Raw genomic sequence first — 17,652 nt, 5'->3', positions numbered from 1 at the left:
TTATGACTCTCTGATACTGAATGAAGCTACCCTTGTATGTATAAGTAGCAATATAATAAGAAATTTGAGAGAGGAGGAGGAGGACGAGGAGGAGGAGGAAGAGGAGGAGAAGGAGAAGGAGAAGGAGGAGGAGGAGGAGGAGGAGGAGGAGGAGGAGGAGGAGGAGGAGAAGAAGAAGAAGAAGAAGAAGAAGAAGAAGAAGAAGAAACCTGCTTTGCACATGTCACAAACAGTGGCTCAGAATCAGCCCTATCAAAACACCTCTTCCCCTGCTTTCATGACCCATTGAAATAGAACAATGACACCGTCAGGAATGCAGTTGTCCTTAATATTTTCTGGACTGATGCCAGTTACCAATGTAGTATCTTCCTCATCCTCTGCTCTCATGTTTGCCATGCTTACACCACAGGAAACCAGTTCTCACACTGAGCTAATTTCGTGATGGATGAAAGTATGTAGAGGAGAATGGATAAACTCAGAATTCAGCTCAGAACAGAATAGTTGTGGGCAACAGTACTTTGACCACATTGCTCCCTAAGCAACAAGCTGCCAATATACCTTCCTAGAATGGTCTGTGTAAATTTACCACTCAATTTTAATGCTCATGATAATTGGTAAGAGCCTATGTATTGATAGTTGCTTCTCCACTCCCATGCATTTGGTAGAAAATACCCAGATAAGAGTTCGATTCAGGCGTGCTCCTCATATGTCAAGCTCACATGGGAGCAAGGTGAGCAGAAATGAGAGGGCTATACCCATCACCTTTTAACTCAGGGAGTACAATGTGAAGTGGAGGATTCTGAATTGTGCAAAGAGCTTCCATGAGTAGAGGAGGTCCCTTGCTCTACAGGACCATGAGTTGGAAGACGACGGGAAAAGTGACACAATGGCACAGCTTAGCATGCTCAACTGCTTACATTGTAGGGTTTGCATATGAGCAGAATGCCCAAATAGAACTAAGATTTTACATCTGTCCTGGACAAACTTGCTTCTTTTAAAATGGTCTGTTTCTCTACCGCAGTCCATTTTTGCAGGTGTTACAGGCAGAAATACAATTTAAAAATGAGTGCATCCACCTCATAAGGATGTAAGAATACAAGCTTATCGAAATCAATGAGTTGCAATTCTGATCACCTATCCCAAAATTGGCATTTCAGTGTTATGCTCACTCTAGCAGAGTTGGAGAACCTCAAGATCAGTAGGCAATTGTGTCCTCTATGCCTCTCTATCTGGCCTCTGTAACACCACCCTGTTCCCAGGCCAATCCCCCCTACCAGCCCTGCTTTGCACCCCAATGAGTGTTTTTGCCTGCCTAGAATGTAGCCTTGAACTCTCATGTTGTCTTTTGCTTACCTGGATAGAGTGGTGTATGTGGAAACTAGCCTACTAGAAAAAGTGAGATTCACTGCTTGGCACACTTTTGCCTCTGGCCCTACATACCCCTGGCATTTGGACATCAGAAGGTTGTCCAGAAGGGAATATGGTCCATGGGCTGAAAATGGTTTCCTGCCCCTGCGTTACAGCTTGCATATCAATGGGGAGGAACCTTTCAGAGATGTAATGGCATTGTTTCCCATCAGTTGCAAGTGAGGACTGAAGCACAAAGGTTTGTTAAATCTATTGCAGAGTTCTTTCCTGGGAATTTCACTTACAATGAACTATAGACTCCATTCCTACCTCTTCTACTGGTAGCTCCTTTAGTTTAGGCAGTGAGTTGGAAAGCAATCCAACCAGAAACGGAGTAGGGCAGCAGACAATGTCAATCATGGAAGAAGGCAGGACAGGAATGAATGTGTGTTGCCAGGAGAAGGGGTACAGCAAAGCCACCACCGCATGAGAGCAGCTGGACAAGGTGCTGAGGACAAAACAGAATGGACATTAGCATGTGCTTTAACAAACAAACAAAACTTTCTGCTTGCTTCTTAATAAAAGCCGGGACACTTCCAGTTTGTCACTATATTCAGACGGGGTTAAATCACATACCAGCAAATTCAGGTTGTACACTTCCCCAAAAGATGTAACTTTCTACGATAAGGAAAGGGACAAGAAAATGCACTGGAAAATATGGGATAGCATTTGCTTTTGTGCAATGTCATCTAACCTCCCCACAAACAAATCAGAATGAGTGCTCATTAAATAGCTGGTGTCATTGAATCTCCCTGCAAACAAGTCTGGATGAATGTTCAATAAACCACTTGTCTGGATGCACACTCAAAGAAAAGAGAACACCCTACATTCACGCACCACAAAATGGTCTTCAAGATGACTTTGCACATTATCCAAATCCAATCTTTCCTGCTTAGTCAAAAGTCATCACCAGTCACCAATTTATGGAAGCCTACCTGGTGTAAACCTGCCACAGTTTAACCCCTGGCAACAATTATATTGTTTCCTAGACAATTGGACAGCCCCATTGATATGATATATTGTCCTGCTAATCTGTTTCTAACAACCTTATATGATTTTATTATTGTATTTTTAAATTTTTCTTGCAAATTATTTCAGGACTTCTTCTCTTTTAACCAGGAAACAATGTATAAATTTAATAAACCTAATCAGTAATACAGCAAAAGAGTAAAAGAAAAAGGGAGGCACAGTTCGAAATATATCATTGAAACACTTTAATAGCATACTATATTCTAAAAATCACTTTCACTAGTTCAGGATCCTTTATAGTGTATCCAGATTCAGCTAGAGAAAATGCTGGCCAAACAATAAGAGAGTGGACAAATTTTGTTTTTGAAAAGTAAATCAATTAATTACATGTATACTTTAACATTTTTCAGGGGAAAGCAATGGGACAATTACTGTATTGAGCACAGCTTAGGGTTAATATGGTAAAGGAGTGATACCCATTCAAAATCAGTATCTGAGAACAAGATTCTAGCTACCACATGGTACGCCAGCCTCCCTGTTATGAGTTGAAACTAATCTGCTAAAGTTGGCAGCTCTAGTAAATGACAGGATGATTGTTTACCTACTGGATTAAATTACGGTATCCTACGGAAATAGTCTGAAGCTTTCAAAGTTAACACTGATTAGTATCCCGACTAGGTTAAATCAGTCACTAAGCTGATAGCCATGATAGGATTTTTTGTCTAGTCTTGATAGGATTTTGTTGTTGTTTGGGAGTGAAGAAAGCATTGGACTTGGTGGGACATGTTACCCATAAATGAGGGGGAAAGAAGCATGAACCTCATTTCCAGTGTAACATGTAGATGGAGAAATTGCACATCTCCCCCAGAATGAGATGTGTATGCTTCCAGAAGTGGAGCAGCCCATACATCTTAATAAATGAGTTGCCTGTTGATCTTAAACCAAAAGTGCAAAGAAGTGCTTGCTATCCCCACATGCTCTCACATAACACATCACTGAGGTCCAGTGCTGAGGGCCTTCTGGTGGTTAACTCACTGCGAGAAGCCAATTACAGATAGGTAGCCGTGTTGGTCTGCTATAGTCAAAATAAAAAAATTCCTTCCAGTAGCACCTTAAAGACCAACTAAGTTAGTTCTTGGTATGAGCTTTCGTGTGCATGCACACTTCTTCAGATACACAGAAGCCAAGTTACTGGGAACCAGGCAGAGGGCCTTCTTGGTAGTGGCACCCACCCTGTGGAATGCCCTCCCACCAGATGTCAAAGAGAAAAACAACTACCAGACTTTTAGAAGACATCTGAAGGCAGCCCTGTTTAGGGAAGCTTTTAATGTTTAATAGGTTATTGTATTTTAATATTCTGTTGGAAGCTGCCCAGAGTGGCTGGGGAATTTTATTATTATTATTATTATTATTATTATTATTATTATTATTAATAATAATAAATTCATTCAGCTAGTGGTTTGTCCAGGACAATTGCCACTAAGAACATTGAAAGGAGAGTTCCTATTGCCCTGCTTCCAGCAGGGTAATCTGCCACCTTCAACAGCTAGCCTGACACGCCTTTTCCCAGTTTGAAGATGCAATGAATGGGGAAATTATGCCTGTTGAATTTCTGCCTGCCATGCAGATGACAAAGGAATCCTACCAAGGATAAACAGTGGGTAATCAAGGCTCTTATTAGCTTAATGGCTGATGCTTTCTATTTCAAACTGTGCAGCAGCAATTTTCATTATTTCCCCATTCAACTAGCCTCCTCTTCATACAAATCCATATACTGTATATCCTTGCTTACATTTTTCACACCATCTGTAAGCAATGGAAGAACACCTTGCCCTTGACCAGCACAGCACAGTCTGAGAACTGGAAAGCCACAGTTCCTGCTGCCCTTGACTTTGAGGGCAGTTTCATTTGTTCTCAAGTTCTTCCATCTGCAGGATATGCTCCATCTTCAGAGCACTTTCCATTGAAAGGCACTTCAGAAACCTCTGTGCACTCAAAAAAGCCCTCGCTGCTATGCTTTGCTATCACATTCTTTGGAAATCCCCTGCTAACAACATGCTTTTACCCAGAGTGCATTCCCAGTAGTCTTCTTTGGAAGGCTACAATAAAATAGCTTTTTTTTGTCCAATCTGCTTTAGGATAACAAAAAAAAAAAAAAGGAAAGGACTTTTATTTCAAGAACCACCACTTTAACTTGTGATGCTTTGTGCAGAGGTGAGGGTGGGGATTTTTTCTTCCTGAAGTTAAGACAGCAACACTCATGCCAAGATCTGAACAACTTACGATAATTTTTAGTCACAGTTAAAACTTGTTTAAGCAAATATGCTTGAACAAGTTTTAACTGTGATGAAGGTTAGCTCAAATGTCATGGTCTGGATTGAATTCCAAGTGTGTTGTCACCTTAAGTTTGTGAAGAAAATCCCTCACAAAGCTTTCTTCCACAAGAATACTTTTCATTTCAGAGAGTTATGAATTCACTAAATGAGTTTTTACATGAAAATGCTGTGTGGTCAATTAACCATCTATTTATTGACATGCAAGGCCTTTTCAAGACCCTAGATGGCATCAAACTTCTGTTTGAAGACTCCTTTGCCAACTCTCTAAGCAAAAACCATGTAAAAGACCACACAAGACCATTTGCTCAGCAATAGCAACTGGAGCTATGTGCCGACAGGAGAGAAGCTTCTGTGTGCTAGGTTGTAAACTATGCATTGTCACAGTAGAACTCTTAGGGGCACATATGTCAGATTTCTCCAGCAATCATAGTGCTTTTGCAGACCACAAAGGCACTGGCGTGCCACGTGCTCATGAACCAGATGAGAACTGTGCTGATCCAATGTATTTAAGGGAAATCAGTGGAGAAATATAGTGGGAGGACAGCTACTATTACTAGTTCCTGATGGGAAATGCCCTGTCAGAATCGTGTGCAGCTTCCAGCAAAAGATGCCAGCAACTAGTTATCTAGCAATGATAAAATGACATTTGATCCAGCTCTTGGTCAGGATGGGAGGACTCTTAGCTCAGTGGTAAAAGAGGTTAAGCCTGGGTGGAATGAGGTTGCACTTCTCTTGGCAGAGCAGGGACATGGTTTGAGGGTACTCCTGTTCTTGCGTTCCCAGGTGTTGTCCAAGAGTGCTTTTGCCCAGCTCTGGCAGGTGTATCAACTGCTCTTGTTTTGGGAGAAGACAGACTTGGTCTCTGTACACAAGCCCGCTGTGAGGCCTGAGGTGGGAGTCTTGTTAGAATAACGTTATAAACTCAAACAAAAAAGCAGCCAGTCCCTGGCAGAGACCCCCAGCCAGCTCAGCCCTCCAAGGCATGGGGCAAGTGTACCTGTCTCCCCCCGCCCTCCGGCATGGGTCTGTCTCTCCACAGGCCTGACTACACTACTGTAAGACGCTCTATCTGTGGGTAGTTCAAAATGCAGTTGGTAGAGCATTTGACTCCTTTATTACCTCAGCTGCAGCGGCAGCCTGTCTGTTTCTAGACACAATCCAAAGTGCTGGCTATTGACTTTAAAGCCCTTTAAAGCTGGAGTCAGGTTACCAGGAGAGGCGCTCTTGGTGCTCCACTCCCATTCCAAGCACACCTGGCTGGGACACATGTGAGGAGTTTCTCAGTAGTGACACCCACTTTCTGGAATTCTCTGCCTTGGGGGACCCCCCACTTGGTTCCTTCTCTAGTAGCATTTCGACACCTCCTGAAAACGTTTCTGTTTAGGGAGCCTTTGGCCTACACTTTTTGTTAATTTTGCCAGACCTCTTCTTTCCCATGCCCTTGGCTCTTTTTTCCTCCTGCTCATTTGTTAGCTTCTCAGTTTGTTCTTCTGAGCCTTGTTACATGTTTTAAGCAGCCTGAGTGGTTCAGTCTTGAACTGACAAGTAGAATACGAATATTCTTAACAAAAAACAGTCTTGTTGCGAGGATGGAATGGGGAGGGGGAAATCCATATACACCACTTTGAATCCCTTGGGGAAAATAAATACAACAAATAAATATAATGTAAGATCTAGCAATCCCTCATTAACCTGGGAACACCCTTGCCCAACGGATTTTCCCAATCTGCTTTAGTAAAAAAGGCAGATCCGTCTCTACTGAAATGGGTTTGGTACCACACAGGGCTCCGGGTGAAGGCAACTGACTTTCATGACCTTGCCTACCTACACAAAGATTAATGCTGCCTTCTTAGCAAACATTTCCCTCCTAGTACTGTTATCCAACATGTGATGTGCTAGCCTTGACTCTTATCTTGCTGAATAGTGTATTTGATTTAAAAACAAACAAAACACCACCATCTGATTCAGGAAAAGAAAATGTGGAGCATGCTTCACAGGCTTCCAGGCATAATCCTTTAACTCGCTTTTAATGACTGTGGAAGTTTCAAGTGTAACTGGTCAAGTCAATAAGCAAATGGAACTAAAGTGAGAACCATGTTAATCTAAAAGCAGGAACACAAACATTCCTTAGTGTTCAGCACATACTCCTTGCTTTCTATAGAATGCCCTTTTGTAACCTGCCCTCCTCTTGAAGGCAGGGCTGTGATGTAAATCAGAAACAACATCCTCTCTCTCATGGGCAATTCCCACGCTTGGGGAACTTTTTGCTTTGGGCCACTTCACTAGATCCCCTCCCCTCCCCCATGAATTGTCCAATGCACAGAGCCACTGTGAGACAACTGGGTAGTAAACATGCGATCCAAGGCAGTTTTATACATGCATGACAACTTTTTTTTTCTTTTTTTACTTCCAGAGGAGTAGTTGCATTATTCGACTGCAACAAAATGAACAAAGACTTACATCTTAAAGATCAACAGATTTATTGCAGCATAAATTGTTGTAGGCTGGAGCTTACGAATGGAGAAATGGATTTTGGTTCATGAAAGGTTCGACACAATAGAAATGTGAGCCTTTAACTTGCCAGAAGATATGCTGTTGCTTTCTTTGTTTTTGGTTTGATAAGAAATGAGGTTAGCTAGATTGGAATATTCAGTTCTGAGTAGCTTTGCAGATGGTTTTGTACAAATCCAAGATTTGTACTCTTTGGGCACATCTGCCTGGGAGCCTTCCAAACTGGTTAGCCTAGTACTTAGTACTAAACCAAAAAGTAGCAAGAAAAGAAAAAGGTACTCTGTTGTGCAGGTTCTGCACATTCCTTTATGTTGATTGTGCCACCCAGACAGACAGCCTGGCAACAGTTCTCCAGCCAATATTGCCGCCAACTGCAGAGTCCTCTCCTTTTACTTATTGGTTGATTATGTAAATAACCTTGCTGCATTGGCATCTTTTACACATATCATTAAAAAAACTGGGCTGGTAGGCTGAATTGTAACTTTGTATGCTTGTATGCCTCTTTAGCATATCTCGTAGTGAGTACCTGGACTGAATGTCTTTTTGAATGGAGAACAAAGATCTTTTTGTAGTGTATAAAACTGGAGACATTTGAAACTCCATTAACTTGGACAATTTAACTTATCATGATACTTAGCTATACTTGGTTGTTTATACTGTAAGCCTAGAAGTCATGGGGCAGTTAAGAAGAGGTGTGTGTGTGTACAGGTGCCTCATGCTGGCATAGTCATGGAATAAACATCTAGCCCAAATGTGGTTCAATTTATATGCGCAAACTGAGATGTGGTTGGAGCCTGAACTGCCAGCGTGCATTACAACTCACTGTCAGGCCACTTTTTCACCAAAAGCTGAACTAGGGCTCTTCTCAGCAGGTCATTATATGCCAATTGCCATTTTGCAAACCACCAAAGGCCTTCCTAAAGTGGGCTGAATGATGGGATATAAAATCATGGTCTATGATTGTGATGAACTGCTCCCACTGCTTCTTCACCACAAGTACATTTTGAACTGCAGTTGAAAACAAGCGGTTTCCAAGTAGGCTCTCCAGTGATGCAATTGGTCTTCAAGTATGGGTATTTCACATGAAAATTCAAGGCCTTGCAATGAGCAAGAATTTGTTTACAACTGTAGTCCAAAGGGGATGCCAGCTCAGGCGATCTATAATCCGCAAGCCACTTAAAACCATGGTAAGATGGTCAGCATCAGTTCAGTGCCCTGAAGTTATGTCCAATTTCAACTTAAGGCAGACATACTGTAGGTCTAACTTCTAATTCTGGTCCCATGGGACACCAGATTAGAAGCATGAGACCCATTGTTGTTTCTTTCTGTACTCAAATTGTAAAAATGACATGCCATACATATTTTGTTTAAAAAAATGCTTCCCCTTGAAAATATCAAAATAAGAGCATGAGTCATTGTTGCTACCCATGAAAGAAAAAATGCCAGTTAAAAAATGCTGAGTGAATAGCTGTAACCGTGAGAAAAGTCCCCAAGTTACAGAATATGCTAACACATGCATTCAGGGACAATGGTGATATTCAAAGTCAAAGAACTGAATGCACAGATTAGGAGAAAACCACAGCAGAAGATGATGGGACGGCATTTACAGGAATCTAGGATACTGGGGGATATTTAATGGATAATGTTTCAGATACGGGGTGGGAGAGGAAACAAAAGCTGAATATTTCACAACATAAAAGGATTTTAAAGAGCAACTAATTGTCATGCGATATGTCCCAGGATATAATGCAAGCACGTGTTGTAGGCCACTTCATCATCCTGGGTGTTGTTGATTAGGGCTCTACTTCTGAGTTTTGTTGCAATTAAGTTATTCCCTTGCTGAATAGTCACAATAATCTGGACAGGCAACTTCTGCACACTACAGCCTGCCAGCCACATGGTCTCCTAAGTGCTTACCAAGTTCACTATTTCTACAATCCTAGATGGGCAAAACAGGTAATTTTATTGTGCTGCTGGTGACCTGATGAGCACGGTTGGTGGGCTGCATTCCACTTGGTGGACTACAAATTTTGCATCCAGCAGTGAATTGCAAAGGGGACTCTAAGATCTAATTTGCATATTTTATCTGAGAATTACTTTTTATTTTCTATAATAAGAAATTTTGGTGGATTTGACCATGGTTTTACTGCATATAGTGTATGTAGCAACTGCTCTTTCTTTCTTTCTTTCTTTCTTTCTTTCTTTCTTTCTTTCGTCTTCCTTCTTTGGATGTTGCCATGGACTTCAGCTAGTGCAATAAAAATATTTTTTTGAAAAAGTTGCACATCCCCTGCCAATATGTTTTTCTAAGGATTTTTGTTCATTTGATTTTTATGAAACAGGGAATATATAAAAAATGCAATCTTTCATACAGGCAGGGGAGAAGCTATGGCCATTGTCACTGTATACTGGGTATGGATACCAGGTGTTGGTCGGGCCAAGGTCTTGAAGATCCTGGCTACATGATACTGAGACTTAGGGCAGTTCTACAAAAAGGTCATGATCCTAAATTCAATCCATTGTTTCACAAACTGAACAGCCATTTTGATGTCCTAAGAGACCCAAACTGCTTGTGTGGGCATTTGGAGCTCCAGCGGTTGCCCTACAAACAAACCTCTGTGCCAGGGGTCAGCAAAGTTTTTGTGGCTTGGGCTAGTTAATGGGCTTGCAGACACCGTGGTGGGCTGGAGTGAACACACACAGGCGCAAACACTATTTCCGACGCTCCTTCTGGCGCGGAGGAGGCGTGCACAGCTTCCCATTCGCTGCAGGAGCTTCCTGCAGCCAATGGGAAGCTGGCCAGCATCACAGAAGGCAGTCCCCGCTCTGCTCCGTGCCGGTTTAGCGTGGCACACGGGAGCCGACCGAGCAGGTGGCGGGGGTCCATGGGCTAGTTAAACGACCCCCATGGGCCTTAGGTTGCCGACCCCTGCTCTATGCTGTCAAAAACTCCTCATCCCCACTCAGCCTTAATATTCTTATTCAGATCTTTACCCCAATCTTCACTGAGTGGCTGGAAGCGGGGAAGAAGAAAAAAGTCTTCCTTCTATTCTACAAACAAGGAAACATCTGCATTCACACACCCATTCCATGCCACCTTAACCAAACAGAATGCAGCAGCAGCCCATCTGGCAGTCAGACAGCAGCAGATTTGCTCTGCATTTTGCTTTGCTTTTTGGATGGCCTGGGGATTGGGGGCATCCAAATTCACTCAACAAAATATGTGGGGTGGGTTCCAGTTGAGGGCAACGTCATGTGAACAACACCTATAAATTCTGGACTCAAACAGCCTCAAACTCATGATAAAGTCCAGTGAGGACAAGCCCTGATACAACCACCAGCAGAAACATTGCTGGAGTTAAACCAGCCCTATGCTAAGATTCCCCCAGTAAATGATTTTGAGCAAAAAAGAAGGCTTGCAGGGCAGGCTGAAGTGGTCTCACATGAAATGGTGTGCTGGCTTGATTGCAGGGAGTGAGCTTCATGTGACAAACTGCAGAGCACAAAGGTTTGGATGATAAAGCTGGGGTAGGGGGCATGGAGCGAGGAGGAAGTACATACTTTCCACATCACATCAGACAATTATCAACTATCCCCTTGTACAAAACGGTTTTAACTATGGCTACAATGTAAAGAATAAACTCTCAGCTCCTTCATCCTGCTACTAAGTATTTCCCCCCCATGAATGTAAGCCAACATAAACTTCACGTTGAAAAGACATGAGTCATGTATAAGGATTTATCTTGTTGGGCATTGTGCACAAAGGATTTAGCAAAATCAAATGTGCTGTCATGCTTGGTGAGAATTGTAGACTTCACACTATAATAATAATGATCTCTGAAATTTCTGTTATGGTTCTCTGTCATCATGTAACAGAGCTTCTCTACTGGGTTACATATGCTATTAACAATGTCCTGTATAGACTTTCATCACTGATCTGCAAAGACACCAGCAATAATGAGATTATTTATGAGGAATTTATGAAACAATTGTTGGCTCTTTGCAACCTAGAGTGTATTGTGAAGAATACACAAGTTTAACAAAATGAATTTTGTGAAGCATTCCCACACAAACAGCGACCAGGTAATGACAAATGAGGGGACCAGAATCCAACACAGTGGCTGCACAGGTGTGAACCAATGATGTCACCAGCCTGCATGGAATCTTAATTTCCTGCCTTTGTGCAGGTAGAACATTGCAGCATTCTTGTCACCATTCAGCAGTAGCAGATGATAAATACACGACTTATCTCTTGGTCCGTCTAGCTCAGTACTGCCTACACTAACTGGTGGTATCTCTCCAAGGTTTCAGACCACTGTAGCAGAGAGCATTACTCTAGTCCAGGGGTAGGCAACCTAAGGCCCGGGGGCCGGATGCGGCCCAATCGCCTTCTCAATCCGGCCAGGGGGTGGTCCAGGAATCAGCGTGTTTTTCATGAGTAGAATGTGTCCTTTTATTTTAAAAGCATCTCTTGGGTTATTTGTGGGGCCTGCCTGGTGTTTTTACATGAGTAGAATGTGTGCTTTTATTTAAAATGCATCTCTGGGTTATTTGTAGGGCATAGGAGTTTGTTCGTTTATTTTTGTTTCAAAATATAGTCCAGCCCCCCACATGGTCTGAGGGACGGTGGACTGGCCCATGGCTGCAAAAGGTTGTTGACCCATGCTCTAGTCCTTTAAAATAGCCTGGTGGCATTTTCCATCTTCTTCCACTGCATTAGTGCCCTCATGCCCATACATACATTTTGCGATGATTTATCTTTTCCTCCCTGTTTCATTTAGCTCTCTGCACTTTTGCTTTCCAGTACAGTACTAGAGTGCACATCACTGACGTAAAGTGAAAAGAGAAGCATGTGCATTTCCCCCTGACTAAGACATCTATGTATTACACTGGGAGAGCATACGTCTTTCCTCTTGGTGAATCTAATTCAAACACCCTTGGAAAAGCATTAATGGGACACAGAGCACTTCGACAGGGCCATTTATTGTGAGCTCAATGAAGCTCATGCACACACATTTTTCACAACATCCTCATGACGTTGTCCTCACCCAAATGCTATTCCATATTTTTTCCCCTTTTAATCTGGATTGACTATCTTGCCCTGTTTTCTTTAACATCAGACTTTTTGTAGAACCAGCAAATCCAAATTAAATAGAAAAATAAAATGGGACAATGTTTTGATGAGAATGACATGTGAACACTGCACAAAACTTGCATTTGTAAGCGGCACCAAGTCTACAACTGCCTTGTGGAAGTGCTTTCAATAAGAGTTGTCCCCACCCCCACCCCCAATTACTGGTTAATAACCACACCTCTACATAGAACGAACCAGTTCATGCAAGCAAAAATGTGTGGTGCTGAAGCTATTCAATTCCTTTTCACTTCTTCAACTTCAGAGGATAGCTATAAAGAAGTCATATATTAGATCTTTATAACAAAAGGGGGGACCCTATGAAAATCACATAGACACATTTTGTGCTCTAGAGCACCACCTGGTGAGGCATCTTTACAATGGAGTTACAACGATATAACTGACTGAGTGTAGCTGAGTCCCCAAGTTTCACACCTTAGGCCAGTGATTCCCAAAAGTTTTTCTCCCACAGACCACTTGGAAATTGCTGGGGGTCTTGGCATGCCATTTAATATATTTTTTCTGCCTGCTGTAGCAATTGAATGGGCTGTGCTAGGCGCTGTATAATTTTCACTTGTATTATTATTGCTTGCTTTGTTTTTTATATTGTATTTTACTGTATTAGAATTGTAACTGTTTTTCACAGACACACTGTGAACCACCTGAATGAAGCTCAGTCTGTAGACCTCAATTTGGGAATCCCTAGCTTTGGGTAACACATAACACGTAGCATAGTATCACAGGTTTATTACTTTATAAAATGATGTGAAAGCACTCAGTAAAAGTGTAACCTGAAGTCAATTCCATTTATTTATTTTTTTATGAGAAGGGGGACAGGATGACTGGAAGTATCCCCAACTAGCTTTAATGAATGGTTGTACAGTGAGCAGCACTATGCTCATAGCATTATATTTAATTTTCAGCCTTATATTTAATTTTCATCAGGGAAGTTCTTGTGTGACTTACCTGAGTTTATCTGCTATGAAGATCACTCGACGTTCCAACAGGAGGGAGGCAAAGATTCTGATGATTTGTCGTATACTCAGACACTTGAAAAGACACTCAAAGTCCACATGTTCCAGGCGAGAGTCCATTGGCCTTTGGAGTTCTATCACCTGAATGCATTCCACAAACACAAGTCATGTTCTAACTGGCTTGATTATAATATAGACATTATGCCAATCTTGCATCCTGACTTTGGTTAATTATTACGTGGAATTTGAAAGTAACAAAACAGGAAACGTTACTTTCCGCAATATGCAGAGAAGGAGAAAGTGCATATTTTGACTAATGTGTGCTTGACATGAATCTGATGTTGGTATTGGTTTACTATTATTTATTATAATTTATTTTATTACTTATTAGATCCCTGTACTGTCCTTCATCCAAAGATCACAGGATGGTTTACAATATAAAAGCACAAAAAGCCAAGTACGCAGAGTGAAACTGCCACCATTCCATCATTCATACACTACAACGTAAAAAGAATTAGCTCACATACAGTAGGCTATGAATGCAGGAATTATCTCTTGCTTGGCTAGCTTCATGACTATGACAAAAGCCATCAAATGCCAACAGTGTCCTTCAGCTCTCTATATTGGACAAACAGGCCAAACCTTACGCCAAAGAATAAACGGACATAAATCTGACATCAAGAATCACAAAACAGAGAAACCAGTAGGAGAACACTTCAATCTCCCAGGACATTCTATACAAGATCTCAAAGTAGCTGTTTTACTACAAAGGAATTTCAGAAATAGACTGGAAAGAGAAGCTGCTGAATTGCAACTCATTACCAAACTTAAAACTATGGAGACACCTGGTCTGAACAGAGACATTGGATTCTTATCTCATTATACATGACTAAGCCACTTCTCACCTTCTCACCCCTTGCCTTTTCCTGTAAGACCTACTACAGTCGTTAAGAGTCGTCAACAGGCTCATCAGGCTCATCTCAGCTATCTGCCAATCTCCGATTCCCACCACCCTTCTGAGTAATACCCCTCCCCACCTTCTCTATATATAGAAGGATCTGGCAACTTCTGTTTCAGTGTATCTGAAGAAGTGTGCATGCACACGAAAGCTTATACCAAGAACTAACTTAGTTGGTCTTTAAGGTGCTACAGGAAGGAATTTTTTTATTTTGACTATGACAAAAGTGCAATGACACTAATTTGTAGGCTGAACTATGTAGCCTTTTAATGACCAAATATAGACAAAATCGTGACATACTTATATATGGTACTAAACTGTTGCAACATGCTGGTTATAATTTTCAATCCTTGCCTGTGGTGACTTGTAGCTTCCTGACTTAACCACTAGGGATTAGTCAACAAGAGAAAACACCTTGAGACTACTCTGACGGCTAGCTTGCTGACCTTGTGATAAAGCCTGCTGATGTCATAATTTTCATAGATATAACCAAGACGCCCTATAACATTGAATCTGTTAAACAAATATAAATTAGATTCCTGAAGCAGTTACGCACATACACACACCAAAGTAAATTGCCTAATGAAGCAGCTTCCCAAAAGAACTTTATTTTAAAAAATAAATCCACAATACATGTAACTTCCAGAGCTGTGATAGCTTTCTGTGTTCTACTTTCTTTCTCTCTATTTTACTGTTTCAGAGAGAGAAAGAATATGTGTGTTAGGGTTTTACTTAAAAGTTTAAGGTTTCTTTTTACCTCATTTCCAGCTCCAGGCAGGAAAGTCTTGACTTTGATTGTCTTTCCAGGTGCAGGAAAAGGAGACTCCATCAGACTTCTCATAAATGGATAAACCAGGGCAGCAGATATTCCTCTTCTCCTTTCAACTTCATCCAGTATCTGATCCATCACAGTCAAATGCAGAATAAAAGAGAAGCTGTGTCTTAATGACAACTTACACATGTATGCTATATTGACCCTACTCAGCCAAAGTGCTAGTAAATCAGAAATTTTGTGTTTTGTCCATTTATTAAAAAAACAAAAAAAACAAGCAATATCCAACTTTCTTTTTCCAGAAATGTCATTTCTATGACTGAAGCCTTCCAGTTGAGTATGGACTCGATCTAAACGTACTTCTTTGAGAAGGACTGTCACTAACATTCCATCTAAACAAGCAATCTCTCAGTGACACCAACGCTTGAAAGATAACCTGGAACTACAGGACCTTGGCTGCATTGCAGCACCACACAGATAATGGTCAAACAGAGGGACTGTAGCTAATCAGCACAGCTGGACCAAGTAATGTGGGGAGACAATAGGGGTCATAAGCTGTAGCCAATGTTTGTTCCTTGGCTTGCCACTTGTTCATTGTCTGGCAGAATTAAACCATGTGCCCAGGTTCAGGTGCAACACTGAGAAGAACCCAGTGTGAAGATGCAGGGCCAGAGGAGGAGAAAAGCAGTCACAAATTTCTCTCCAGTACTTTGCACATTCACATTAAGTCATAGTCTCTCAGGAGCAGACAGTAACAGCACAAGAGAGTTCAAATTCCCTTTGAGTAACCATCATCAAAGTTTGAAAGCTTTTTATATCTGAGAACCCTTATAGAAAGGAGAATGATGCTTGTGATAATATAAATGAAGAAGCAATTTGCTGGGCTTCTATCAAAAAGTTCCGGCTTTACCTTCTGGCATTTAAATAGCTCATTTACAATTTCCATTAATAGCTGAACCGCAAATGTGAAGCTTTTTTTTGCAAAACTTATCCATTTTTGAGGCAATTTGATGTTGCTGTATAATGCTGCCTGATACAGTCAGACCACTTCTGTCTACTGTCCTGCTGGCAGCTGCTCTGCAGTAGAAGTCTGTTTTAGCCTTGCTTCCTGAGATTATTTTATTGGAGATACCAGGGCATGAATGCAATGCCTTCTGCATGCCTTTGACACTGCTATTTAGCTAACTCTCATTAACACATTTTAAACTTTCTTTGATGATAGAAAACAGCATAGCCTAACAGAATTCACCCATGCAATGATCTTGATATGAAGTTATCTTTTATCTACAGGTGCATATGCATCCTGAACTTCCAAGTTTCAGCAACTTTTGGTGAAACAGGCCTTGGGGATGGGAAGCAGAAAGTAGGTATAATATGGACTGGGAGATTATCAAGTCTGGCATCAGTATTTTGGGTGTGCAGGCGGATTAATGCAGACTGAATACAGGGGCATGTGGGCAATGAGGATTAGATATCCATTGAATGCACACCCAACCACAATTTTAAAAAAACAAAACGGTTCTGGAGGTATTCCCTGTATTTGGCAATAAACAGATACTGGGTTAGTGTTATACTGGCTCATCATTTCAGATAAGTGTGCCAAGAATTACAGCTTGGCCAAAAGTGGCTTTAGAATACAATGGACTGAGAGGGAGAGTGCCAATACTGACAGACACAGATGTTTTTCAAATTGAGATGCACTTCAGGCACAGAAGTAATAAAGCATTCTTTAATAAAGTCAATAACAGAGATGAACTGTCCAGCACAGTAATTCTAAAATACTGTTATCGCCAATCAAACAAAAAATTCCACTTCTTGACTTATTAAGTGTGAAAGTTTTCTGTGAGCAGCTAATCCAACAGCAGTGCTTAAAAAAACCTCCAACTTACCTTGGAAAATAAGTCAAAGCAACCCAGGCGGCTGATCACACAATATACTTCAGGTAGGCGTGGACCTTTTCCACTTGGCTGACAACAATAGTAAAAGAAAGAAAGAAAGCAGGTTTAATTGCATTTTAAGCCACTGATATGATTGTGCCATTAGCCACTATTCTAAACATGAATCTTTCCTTTCATCACCAAAGTGGTCAAACTTGGGAAATCACCTTATTTTCCCAAAGGCTGGAACGGAACCTCAAGATCCATTTATCCATTCTGGCAACTGCTGTGCAATGGTCACACTTCCCCATCATCATACCAAATCAAAGTTTTGTTTTATTTTAAAGAAACCTCCAGCACATTTAGCAATTTCTGCCATTGATGTCGTTTTTCTATTGTATATGAACTGAAGCCACCAAGATCACTTATGAGAAAATTTGGGAGTGAGGGCCATTGAGAATGTGACCACTAGGGCCAGCCCAATACATTTTGCTGCCTGAGATGAAGGTCAAGATGGTGCCGTATTCCATGTACTGAATGAAGCCAAGTTGACTGGCAGTTGAATCCTGTCAACAGGATAGCATTTTCCACAGCACCCAAGGCCTCAGACTAGATTATGGGGCCATGGTAAGGCTATGTGGCAACAAAGATGAATGATTGGCTGGGGCGGGGGTCAGAATACAGACAATCAAGTAATGTTGCTGCTGCTCCCATTCC

The 17,652-nt window shown here is 41.4% G+C and overlaps 1 protein-coding gene across 7 annotated transcripts in view; it reads right to left on the bottom strand.

The window, feature by feature from the left end:
• DENND2B (DENN domain containing 2B) overlaps positions 1-17,652 on the bottom strand; it is a 140,233-nt gene that overhangs the window by 6,654 nt on the left and 115,927 nt on the right. For all 7 annotated transcript variants that reach the window (XM_082193012.1, XM_082193014.1, XM_082193011.1 and 4 more), the window contains 4 exons: positions 16,948-17,025; positions 15,044-15,184; positions 13,321-13,469; positions 1,678-1,855 (listed from right to left, as the gene is read on the bottom strand). In XM_082193012.1, the coding sequence (XP_082049138.1) occupies positions 1,678-1,855; positions 13,321-13,469; positions 15,044-15,184; positions 16,948-17,025 (546 nt within the window). The remainder of the gene's footprint in view (positions 1-1,677; positions 1,856-13,320; positions 13,470-15,043; positions 15,185-16,947; positions 17,026-17,652) is intronic.

This window comes from Podarcis vaucheri (genome assembly GCF_965113315.1).
Source record: "Podarcis vaucheri genome assembly, chromosome: 1".
NCBI lineage: Eukaryota > Metazoa > Chordata > Lepidosauria > Squamata > Lacertidae > Podarcis > Podarcis vaucheri.
This window is presented reverse-complemented; position numbering and strand designations above follow the sequence as displayed.